Source organism: Hyperoodon ampullatus, assembly GCF_949752795.1.
Source record: "Hyperoodon ampullatus genome assembly, chromosome: 14".
NCBI lineage: Eukaryota > Metazoa > Chordata > Mammalia > Artiodactyla > Ziphiidae > Hyperoodon > Hyperoodon ampullatus.
The window spans coordinates 2,921,614-2,934,422 of NC_136927.1; the positions used below are offsets into that span (position 1 = coordinate 2,921,614).

The following is a 12,809-nucleotide window of genomic DNA, read 5'->3' on the forward strand; positions in this document are numbered from 1 at the left end:
TGGGCAGGCCATTTTGGAGAATGAAACCTTTAAAAGTAACTGGAGGGGATATCAGAATGCAGGGGCCTTGAATTTTGGTGTAGTCTTTAGGAGGCTGTGGAGAGGGAAGTTGGCTGATGCAAAACATTTAATACTTTCCTAGTCCAAAATCTGTGATGGGTAGGGTCCATCTAAAATGGCCTGTAGGCTTTATAATGTTTTGAATTTACTACCAAAATGTCTCTTCATTTAAAAGAAAGCAAGAAGTGTTAAGACATTTTAAATTACATATAAATATGTTATAATAGATTTAGGGAACTCTAAAAAGCCCCTAAATTGGGGTGTGTGAACCAATGATGACAATATTTTCTCATATGTCATTTTGACCCCAGTTAAGGCTTGTGGTTTTCAGTGTTACTGTATAACTTAAAATAATTTCTAGTTTTTCTACTTTTCTACAGTAATTACTAGTGACTGGGTGAGGTGCTGTTGCTATACATGTTTAGTTATAGTTTTAATTACTAGGGAGGCTTACATTTTTCTGGTGAAGTCACTCACCTAAACCTGTCTGCATAATAATTCAGAACTTTTATTCAGTTGAATAATTGAAAACATAATTCATAAATAAAAAATTAAGGTCAATACCCAAAACATTTGAATAAGCTTAGAATTTATTATATTTAATAAATTGTTTAATATAATATCCTTGTTTCTATCCTTTACCTCTAGCGCTAGATTTTGTCTCTTTTCTCCTTGTCTTTGATAACAAATTTCACTTTACTTTAAAATAACCGTGCATATTTTCCTAATCTGTTTCATTTGTTTCATCTTTTCCTAGACTATTAAACACTGCTTGTAACATAGTCAATAATTTCTTCTGAATCACAAATCTGTTGATAATAGAGATCTTTTATGGACTGTTCCAAATTTATATGCGTTCAGACAAAAATGTAGTATATGTGCCATATCAGTGTGTGTATACATATATCTGTAGCTAATCATAATATGGAAATTTTAAAAAACTTTCAAATGGTACTGATTTAAAAATTGGCCACATATACCCACATTCTAAACGCTGGGTTTTTTTCCTGTGATCTCATTTTTTAAATGTTGTAAACCAGTAGCACAAAGACTGGAACAAAACCTACCTGCCCCCAATTAAGTCAGTAGTATGGGGTTTGGAGAACCCTCTAAAAATGAATCGGGTTAAATATTTCTCCCAAAAGATCTTTTAGGGAGCATTCACCCCAGAAACAAAGAAAAGGAGAAACTGAGCAGGACAGCAGCAGGTGCCTGGGTAGAACCAGCTGGAGAGATCTGGGAGCCGGGGGATGTCTGAAATCATTTTATTATCATTTCTGGGAAAATGCTTCATGTGGCATGAGGATGCTTTTCCACAATTTATTTCAATATTAAAATTGGTTGCAAACATTTCATTGTATTGTTGCAGCGACACAAAGACCATGAAGTTCTGCTGATTCACGCACTTCATGGGTACTTTGGAGGCACGTGGCTTTGCCTTATGCTCCACTTTACCACCCAGTCTGCACTCATCAGCATTACTGCTCGCCTCTGGTCTCCCTGCTTAATTATAGCAACACTGGTGACTTTGCAATAAAATATAGTTATTTCCATCTTTGACCTCCCGCTCCCTCAAAAAAGAATTTTCTGAAACTTAAAAGGTCTGATTTTTCTTTGCAGATATGGGAAATTTCATGGATACAGATCAGAGAAAAATGGTCTCTCAAGGACATGCAGCCATACTCAACTTACTGCCCATCACCAGCTGCCCCAGCCCTCAAGTGACCTGGTTCAGAGAAGGGCACAAGATTATTCCAAGCAACAGAATGTAAGTCGTTCCAAACTTTAAAGTTTAAAATACATCTCATGACACTTGTTGGTACCATTTACATATTAAGTGTACCAATTAAACTTTGAAAAGACTAACCTGGTCTAGTAGACCTACCTCAGTCCTTAATAAACAGCTATTTTAAGACTGGCTTGGAAATTTTTAAGCAGTTTAAGAAAATTGTCATGTAATATTATTCTTTAATATGCCGCATAGCCTAACTAAAGCACCTTTACATACTCTTTATGGTATTTTTTTTTTCCTTTTGGAATGCACTTTTTGAGATGTCATTTTCATCCTGAGCTGTGTTTAGCTCCAAGTACTAATTTAATGAGCGCTCGTATTTACTGGTAGAGCTGTGGGGTTTTCTCCCTCTTTTACTGAGCCATGTTTGATGCTACTTTCTCTGATGATAAAATAGTAATTGCTGCTTATTTCTCTTTGTCCTTTTATCCTACTATGACAGTTTTATTTCCTTTTGTCTAATTAGTGGTTCACCCATCTATTGCAGAGTAGTTGCTTTGTGATTAGTTAAGCATTATTTCAAGGTGTTCTTGCCTATTTCACATTTAAGATATTTATCTAATGCCAAACAGTTTCTGCATTTGGAGCTTTAAGTGATTAAAAAGAACATTTGGTATATATTTTATAAGTGGGCATTTTTCAATGTAATTTAAAGATAACATACTGAATATAAAGGCTTTGAGGATGGACATTTCTGAAAGAATTGTGAAATGCTATAAGCTTGGGCTAAACGTCAAATATTTATGCCATCAGTTGGTTGCACTCAGACAAAAAAAAAATTGTGAGAAGAAAATGCGCTCTTTTTCCCCCAGAAGGGATATGTGAAGGCAATTTGCTGAACAGTTTTCAAATGTGCTTTCTCCCCATCTGAGCATCCATGCAGTCCCTTCTCTAAGTCCAGTATCCCTGCTCGTCCACTTGGGCATCAGAACTCTGCTTGAGCCTACACAATTCTTAAGCTTATTTAACAAATGTTTCTATTTTGGTTATTGGAAACAGGAAAAATATTGAAATATGTAAAATCTATATTTTAAGATTCTAGTAAAAATGTAAATTACCTTGGAAAAATGGGATAACTTCTATCCTTTTTCTTTATTTTATTAAAAGTTGCTTACGTATCCACCTTTATATTCATTCCAACTATAACAAATGCCTCTGGAGATGGGGTGAAACAAAGACAAGGATCAATTTCTCATTCTCTTAGAAGACTGTTAGGCTGAAAAAAAAAAGGCAGCTGAGAGAGATTCTTGTGAAATATTCTGGAAGGTCCTAGTGTTGAACACAGTGTGGCTGGGCAAAGGTGGGATGAGTGCTGGGGAAGAGCTGGTACAGGGAGGGGTGGGTAGGTTGGATTAGGCTTCCTCTCAAACACTGGAGCTTCTAACTAATGTCAATGGTGGAAGGATTATTTTAACTCCGTAGCAAACAACTACAGAGGAATTCATTTGTTAACCTATGGTCTAGCTATGTTCGTGAGACAACATTTACTCAAGAAGTATAAAAGGATACAGAATGAAATAACTCTTAATTTTATAAGCTTGTTTTTTTTTAACTTGCAAGTTCTTGCTAAAGACTGTTTAATTCCTGGTGAGCTAATAAGGCAAAGACGCTAGTAGGGCTTTAACTTAGTGTCATAGCAAGCAAATGGTCTGCTTACAACCATGAAGCTATTGATGAATCTCCAATCTCAGTGGAATAATATGCCTGTATAGCTTTTTTTTTTAAGAGATGAGATGAGGCTGATTATGGATATTTACACTTCTCAAGGCCCTTTAGTTTCATATTTTCCACCTTATCACCACCCCTGTATTTATTTAAGTACCCGCTGTGCAAGATACCATAAATCAGCAGTTGCATGGTTTTCTCCACAAGTTTATGCATCATTCAAAGATGTATTACTTTACACATCTAATAACATTCAGCTTGGACATCAGATGGAAGGGCATATATGCATTGCCTCTGCCCAGACGGTTGGCAGACAGAACTCAGATGGCATTAGATCTGTTCTGTGCCACCAGGTATCATTTCAAAATGGAACGTCTGGCTCAAAGTGTTTCGCACCTGTCGAAACAGGTCAAGCCTCTCCTCCTGCTTTTAGCCTGGTTATCTGAGGTCAGCTCCCTAACACAGGGGAGAGACGTACCTTTGTCATGGGGAGGGAGAACCTCATCTTGCCACCCCACCCCTGTATTTTTTAATATTATCTCATGACCCTAAAACTGTGAGCTTTAGGCTTTTTTTTTTTTCATTTTCAAGGGAAACAGTAAGTTTAATGTTCCTCAACTTGAAAAATTAGTTGAATAGTCTATTAATAATTTTAACAGCAGCTATTATTTATTGAGTACTACTTTACACATATCTTCTGTAATCCTCACATTTGCCTTCTGAGGCAGGTATAATTAGCTATCAGAACCGAAGATTGGAGATGTTAAATGACCCACCCAAGGGCACACAGCTGACAAATGGCAGAGCTGGGACTCAAACCCAGGTCTGTCTGGCTCTAAATCTCATGCTCTCTTCTGCATCAGGCTAATTCTTCTTTTCACTTTATTTTGCTGAACCTTCTTCGTGCTTTTGATTTATTTTCTTCTTACACTGCTCTCAACATTTCTTCTCCTTTTTTAGAACACCAGGTTTCGATTTGAAATGCTGTAGGTTAACCTAGGTTTGCCGTGAGCCACAGACTCGCACAAACGCACACACCCTCCTCAACAGTGAGCATCCCTGCGTGTGCATTGTTTATCCTTTCTGTATTAGGTCTGTTGGTCCCTATCAGAAATTTTTGACAAAGAGAAGGCAAATGTGGCCTTCCAATTAAGGCATGGACTTTATTAAATTCGGAGGTCTAGTGGGAGATGGAGACAGAAATTATCTCGATATAGGGATCATCAGGTACCTTAGCACGGGGTGGACGGCAACAGGAGACATAGGGGTGGTGACCAGGTGCAGAATCTGGCACTGTGTCAGGGGCAGAGCCTCCTTGTCCTTCGGCTACATATTGTTGAATGAAGAATAGACTGTGTAGGAAAAATAGCGGAAATTCATCATCATTTCCAGAAGAGTAGTGGGACCTGGTGGTGGTACCTGAGCTGCTTCACATTCATATGAGAAAGGCTGAATGAAAAACTAACAAAGTTCTGACTGCAATTTGGGCATTGTTTTTCGTTCATTCACCAAGTCCTTGTGCAGGGCATACTCTGAATAGACAGCAGTAAACAAAAGAAAGATCCTGTCCTCAGGGAGCCTACATCCACTGGAAGGAGACAAATGTCAACCTGATGAGTGTATGATATGCCAGCTGATGATACGTAGTGAGGAGAAAACAGAGCAGGGTGACAGAGCGGGGGTGCAGGATGGGGTGGTGGACATTTTAGACATGAAATCAGAGAACGCCTCTCGGGTACTAAACTGAGCAGAGCCCTGAATGAATCCAGGGAGTGAGGCATGGTGGTGTATTGGTGAGAAGAGCACGTGTGAAAGCTCTGAGGGAGGACCGTGCCGGGGTGTTTGAGCAGCAGCAGGGAGGCCAGTGGGGCTGGTGTGGAGCCAGGGAGAGGGCTGGAGATGAGGTGATCAGGGCCCTGGGGCCAGATTCCAGAAGCAGATTACTTAGCCATAGTGAGGAGTTGGGCGTTTGCTCTGAGGATCTGAGCAGAGGAGTGATGCAGTCTCACTTAGGGTTCTTCTATTAAGATTTATGTTGAGAACAGGGACTTCCCTGGTAGCGCAGTGGTTAAGAGTCCGCCTGCCAATGCAAGGGACACAGGTCCGATCCCTGGTCTGGGAAGATCCCACATGCCGCGGAGCAGCTGAGCCCGTGCGCCACAACTACTGAGCCCACGAGCCACAACTACTGGAACCCACATACCTAGATCCCATGCTCCGCAACAAGAGAAGCCACCACAATGAGAAGCCCACACACCACAACAAAGAGTAGCCCCCGCTCGCCGCAACTAGAGAAAGCCCGCATGCGGCAACAGACGCAACACAGCCAGAAACAAATAAATAAATTTATTTTTTTTAAAAAAGAGAGAATTATGTTAATTACAGGCTGTAGGGTGACAGAATCAGAAGCCAGGAGGCCTGTGAGGGGTTTCTGCAGTAATTCAGGTGGCTCGGATCAGGGTGGTGAGAAGTGTCAGATGCTGATATAGTTTGAAAGTAGAAACAATGGGATTTCCCATTGGACTGGATGTGGGGTATGAGAGGAGAGAAGCCATGGGTAACTCTTAAGAATTTTGGCCTCAGCAACTGATAGGAAGGAATTACCATTTTCTGAAATGGGGAGATGATTTGGGGTGAAACAGTGCTGTGTCTGTGTGCGGGGGCTTGGTGGTGGTGTCTGAAATTCGTGTCGGACATGTTAAGTGTGATGTGCTAGTAGGTGGCCAAGGGGGTCCAGTCGTTAGATAGTTGTATATATCAGACTCAAGGTTAGCAAAGAGATCTTGGTTAAACTTGGGGGTTGTTGCTGTGTTGAGATTTATAGGTCTTTAAAGCTGTGTATGGACTACATAAGCCAGTTAGTGAAGCCCAAAGAGTTCCATCGTTTCACTTAAGATGCCCTTAGCTGCAAGTTACAGAGGATGGCTCTGGCTAAGCAAAAAGAAAATATGTTGGAGTATTTAGAGAACTACAGAACCAAACCACCAGAAGGAGAGGACAGGGTGGTAACCAGGGCTGCTCCCGAGGCCCAAGGAGCAGGGAGCAAGGCGGCACTTTCATGGCCTCCCAAGGATATCCAGGTCCTAATGCCTGGAACAGTTGAATTTGTTAGGTAACATGGCAAAGCAGGTGAAGGTAGCAGACTCCATAGGGAACTAATAAGTTGGGGAGGTGGGACAAAGGCCAGGTGGGACAGTCTCAGGCCAGGAGCAGTTAAGCTGAGGGTCTATACCCATGACCTGCACATGCCAGGCTCGGCAGCTCTTTCTCTCAACATCTCACCTTGAGTCTTTAGCTAGTGAGAGTCATGAACCCCGTACTGTAAGTGTAGGTCCTGTCTCCGCAAGTGGTTTTCACCTTCCCTGGGTATTGACCATCTAAAACGTCTTTGTTTTTATAACTCTGTCTGGCCTGCTGTTAATGCAGAGCAGAAATGCAATATTGGAAAGTCTGAATCAATGAATGAAGAAATGTGAAGAAAAATCATGTAATATCTGTAAACATCCTCACCAAAAAAGGGAAAAAAATGGCACAACAAACCTCAGGAGAAAATGGTGCTGATGAAGGAGAAATGTATCTTGGGAAAGCAAACAGTATTTTGAAAGAATTGGCAATAAGTTATACTCAGAATTATGAATTGGTAATTATAGAGTTTTTTTATCTGAGAAGATGAAAAAAGTGCATGTTTATTTTTCTGATTTACTGCATCTGAACAGTTAGTTTGCTATCTTTGGGTATCAAAGATGATTATAGCCTTGTCTTACAAATACAGTCTAATTTGATAATAAAATTGTTCTGTGTTATTTCAGTTTAGATATATGTTCTTTGTTTCCTTATATTTCTCAAAATACGAAATGTGAATGTTGATGTCATGCGGTATTTCTCTGACCTCCGGGAGGTAATTTATGTCGGCAGTTATCAGATTAGGACGCAGAAACTTGTCCTGTGCAATTCCATTCTTTTGCTTAATTGCAGGTTCTTGTGCTCAAACTGCATCCTGTAGCCTACCTGACAGGAATGTTTAAGCACAAGTGTACTGGCATGTGTTTTCCTAGGAATGCGTGGTTTATAGATTAAATATTTCAAACCTCCAGTCAGCTTTGTGAGCCGACTTGCCAGGAATGATCTGAATTGTGAAGTATGGGCAGCAAACAGCATCCCAGGTGACTTAGAAACGGTCTGACTCATGATTGTCCATGCTTAAATACTTGAACATCCATTAACCTATTACCATTTCAATTGCTGCAAGAAAGATTTGTTTAAATTAGCACTTGTATTGGAAGTCACACAACTTAATGCTTGAATGAAGTAGATCTGGTTGTAATAACATTTTTACAGTTAACTGGGTTTTCAAAATAATATGCTTTTAAAATTTTTATATTATGTTTTGTAGGCATTTTGTGAATGTTTATAGAGTATGTCTATACATGTGAATTGAGCCATATTTGGTATAAGTAAAAAAGACTAGGAGATAACGGGCTCCAGACCTGCTTCCACCATTAATTCTGACCTTGGGGAACTTACTTACTCTCCTTTGCCTCCATTTTCTCATGTCCAAACTGAGGAAGGTGACATGAAAGACCTCTGAGGTCCTTCCTGGTGTTCACACCAGCGATGCTCATGGGAGGAGGGTGCTCAGGGCCAGGCCTGCCTCTCCCTCCCCCTCTGTCCTCCTCCCTGCACTCAGTAGATACTTACTGAGCACTTGTTTTGTGCCAGGCACTGTTGTAGCTGCTCGGGACAGGAAGGGGCATGAGGACGTCGAAGCTTCTGCCTTCACTGAGTTATGGTCCATTGTGGAAACAGGTTAATAACCAGGGTTCTTTGGGGGATGATGAAATCTATGAGGGAGATGGAGGGCGGGATAGGAGAGGACTGAACGGGAGGGGAGGGAGGTGTCAAGGGTGCCTCTCTATGCAGGTGACATTTTAAGGTGACGCTTTATTGAGTTGTAATTTACATACAACACAATGTACAGATTTTAAACACACAGGTTGATGAATTTTAACAAATGTGTACACAGGTGTAATCACCACCCTAAGCAAGTTCCCGAGGGCAGTTCTTACCCCTGGTCCCTGCCCCGCCCCACCTGCTCATCTCATCCTATTACCATAGGTTAGTTTGCTTATGCTAGAATTGCTTATAAATAGAATCATGGCATATGAACTCTTTTGTTTCTGCCTTCTTTCATTCGACATAATTTCTGTGATATTCTCGAGGTGGTATTAATAATGATTGTTACTAAATATTTTTTGAGTACCAGGCACTGTTTTAAGTGTTTTCTCTATAATGATTCATTGAATCCTCACAGCAGCCCATGGCTTGTACTGTTATTATCGTCACTTGGCTGAAAGGAACAACAACAGAAGGAGGCCAGCAGCTGGTTAGTGTTAGAGCCTTTGATTCTTGACCCCACACTTGCTTTGCCTCTGTGCTGCACTGCTCTCTCGGGCTCACGTCTGAAAGATCTAGCCGTGCACACATCTAGAGGACGAATATTCTGAACACTGGGGCCACATACATGCAAACGCAAATACAAAGCCTGTTGTATTTGCTAAACTGTTGTCTGGCGCTTAGGGCCTCGTGAACAGCGGGCAAAGAGAGTGGAAAGAGATCCTGGAGGTGCCAGGATCTGGAAAGAAATCTGAGTTTTATTCCATATACAGTGGGACGTCTTTGGAAGAGTTGTGGTTTTATTTTTTGGAACATTTTTTGAAATTGTGCTAAAATATGTGTAACATGAAATTTACCATCTTCACTATTTTTCACTGTAAATTCAGTGGCATTAAATATATTCACGTTGTTGCGCAGCCGTCACCACCACCAATCTTTGGAGCTCCTTCATCTTGAGAAACTGCAGCTCTGTCCCCATTTAAGGATGACTCTCCACTCCCCACTCCCCCCACTCTTGGCACTCACCCTTCTGCTTTCTGTCTCTCTGAATTTGACTCCAGTGGGTCCCTCATATAAGTGAAATCATACAGTATTTGTTTTTTCCTCATTTTTAATTAAACTTATTTTGAGCTAATTGTAGATTCACATACAGTTGTTAAGAAGTAATACAGGGAGGGCTTCCCTGGTGGCGCAGTGGTTGAGAGTCCGCCTGCCGATGCAGGGGATGCGGGTTCGTGCCCCGGTCCGGGAAGATCCCACACGCCGCAGAGCGGCTGGGCCCGTGAGCCATGGCCTCTGAGCCTGCGTGTCCGGAGCCTGTACTCCTCAACGGGAGAGGCCACAACAGTGAGAGGCTGGTGTACCACAAAAAAAAAAAAAAAAAAAGAAAGAATACAGGGAGATCCCATATGCCCTTTAAACAGTTCCCCTACCTGGTGAGGTCTTGTAGAGCTGTAGTATAGCATCACAGTCAGGTGAGAACTCGTAGAGCTGTGGTGCAGCATCGCAGCCAGGTGAGACCTCGTAGAGCTGTTATGCAGCATCACAGCCAGGTGAGACGTTACAGAGCTGTGATGCAGCATCACAGCCAGGTGAGACGTTACAGAGCTGTGGTGCAGCACCATAGCCAGGATATTGATGTTGATACACTCAAAACACAGAACAGTCCCATCACCACAGGACCCTTCACGTTGCCTGTTTATACCAGCAGCTACTTTCCCCCAGCCTTTGTCCCCACCCTAAATCCTAGCAATCATGAATCTGTTCTCCATTTCTATAATTTTATCATTTAGAGAATGTTTTATAAATGGAATTGTGCAGTCTGTAATCTTTTAGGATTGGCGTTTTTCACTCAGCATAATTCTCTGTTTAGTTCAGGTTACTGCATGTGTGAGTGCTGGGTTCCTTTTTATTGTGTAGTTTTCCATGGTGTGGACATACCACAGCTTGTGTAACCCTTCACCAGGTGAAGGACATTTGGGCTGTGTACAGTTTTTCACCCTTAGGAATAAAGCTGCTGTAAATATTCTTGTACATGTTTTGTGTGAACATGTCTTCATTTCTCTGGGATAAATGCCCAGAAGTGCAGTGACTGGTTATATGGTATTTGCATGTTTAGTTTTTTTAAGAAAATGCCAAACTATTTCCAGAGTTACTGTACCATTTTATAATCCCACCAATGATGTACAAATGATCCAGTTTCTTTGCTTCCTCACTAGCATTCAATGTTGTCACTATTTTTTTTATTTTAGCCATCTCGATGGATATTTAATTACAACTCATTGTGTTTTTAATTTGCATTTCCCTAATGGCTATTGATGTCAAACATCTTTTAATGTGCTGATTTTAAAAAGAACCAAGGGCTTGCCTGATGGCACAGTGGTTGAGAATCTGCCTGCTAATGCAGGGGACACGGGTTCAGACTGAGAATTTACATTTCTGAGAACTTACTGGAAGATCTACTAAGAATGGGCTTGAGGAAAAGGAATATTGAACCTAGGAGGAAATAGAATGTTAGAAATGTTGGTCTTCATTTTATTATTTTTTTCTAGTTAGGAAATGTTTGGTGATTGCAATTTTAATACATTTAAATAACAGAGAAGAAAGTAAAGACAGCAAGATGAGAACTCTGGGAATTTTTATCGAGAACGGCTGCAGAGAAATGGTGAGGATCCGTGAGGTCAGGGGGTTGGGTTTTTTCCTTAACGTGGGAAATAACAGAGAATACTCATATGCTAATGGAACTTCTCTCCTAGAGAAGGAGAGTGTGAGGATGCAGTAGAGTGTGAGTGAGGGGCAGAGCCCTGGAGAAGGTAGAGGCTGGGCGGCACGGGCACCCGCGTCACCAGCACGTGCACGAGGGCCCCAGTGTGGTGTGGTGCACAGGCTTCACCACTCTGTATGACAGCCCATCAAGGGACAGCCTTTGATAGAGTCAAGGGCAGCTTCCACTACAGGACAGGGCCTGATATGGGTTTGGACGTGTGTTGTCTGGCAGACATGCTTGTGGAAAACTGAGGGTTTTCTTGTGGATTTTTATTTCCTCTGTGAATATTGGGTTGAGGTTATAAGTTTAGAGTGAAGTGTGACACAAGAAGAGAGGTGAAGGTATTCAGTAATTATCTGGAGAGTCAAAAGCAAATTGAGCAACACGCTAGACTTAGGGGACCATTTGAGTACAGTGGCACCTTTGCGGTCTGTGGTCATGGATTGTCGCAGTAAAGTTGTAGAGAAGGCAGCTCTACAAAGAAGGATGAAGTGCAGCCTGTCATGTGGGACCAAGAAACAAGCACGTGGAGGGTTTGCAAATGGGAGGTGGCTCTTGGTTTTCTGGGAGTCGTGTAAGGGAGGAGGTGATGGGTGGTCCAATTCGGCAGAGTCAGGAGACTGCAGCCTTTGAAGTGGAAGGATACCTGAGTGGGGGACTGAGTGGAAGTGGGTGCTCTGGGCACCTCAGAGCCTCCTATCCTCACCGTGACCTCTCCAGCCAGTCCCTTCCATTGGAAGGGATCAGGTGATGCAGTCCAGGAGGGTGGTCAAGTTAAATTCTCAGGGGGTAGACTTTGGCCCTTGGTGAGTCAGGATGGGTGTATGCAGGTGAGGGGTGCGGACCAGCAGATGGACTTCTCCCAGTTGGACTCCTGAGGGACACAGCTTCATGCAGCTTCTTGGAAGTCCTCCTGAGGGTCAAGCACAGCTACACAGCTGGAGTCAGTGGGATCAAGCCCTCCTTGGTCTGTGCTCTCTCCTCCTGTCCCTCCTTCCTGCTTACCTGTGGTGACACACACATCAGGAAGGGCTCTGTTCCCCAGAAGAACTGGGCTTAGACATGGGGCATTTGAGGGCTAGACTTCAGAATGGAATTTCTGTAGGGGCTGGCAAGGTTTAGGGGGTGACCGTGAGCACGGGGCTGAGACGGCGTGGAGGAAATGTGAGAGTGGACGGAGACGTGGATGCTGAGCCGTGCAGGGCGACGGCAGGAGAAGGAGCTGGGGGCGATGGAAAGCCGGGAGCCTCCTTCCTCAGTCAGTGGGCGGAGGAAGGGGACACCTCGGGAATAAACAGTGCTGTAGCTGGGTCACCTGGGCTTCAGAGGAGCTGGGGTTTGCAAGGAGGAAGAGAACACATGGTTAGCGCCTGCTGGTGGCACGGAGGGGGCTTGCTCTGGGTAGACCAGCACAACGAAGACCTCCCTGGACTGCTCCTCTGGGTGTTTGGCTCCAACATCTGCAGCTTGGAATCCCACCACTGTAGACTGAGCGTCTGTGTCCCCTCAAATTCCTGTGTTGAAACCTGATCCTCACTGTGGTGGTGTTAGGATGTGGGTCCTTTGGGAGGTGCTTAGGTCGTGACGGTGGAGCCCCACACTGGGATGAGAGACCCCAGAGAGCTCGCCCCG

The 12,809-nt window shown here is 42.9% G+C and overlaps 1 protein-coding gene across 1 annotated transcript in view; it reads left to right on the forward strand.

Annotated features, from left to right (window-relative positions):
• The window catches only part of SDK1 (sidekick cell adhesion molecule 1), a gene marked incomplete at both ends in the record, with an annotated part of 840,970 nt that overhangs the window by 301,466 nt on the left and 526,695 nt on the right, over positions 1-12,809 (forward strand). The window contains one exon of the mRNA XM_079719129.1: positions 1,681-1,828. Within this exon, the coding sequence (XP_079575255.1) occupies positions 1,681-1,828 (148 nt within the window). The remainder of the gene's footprint in view (positions 1-1,680; positions 1,829-12,809) is intronic.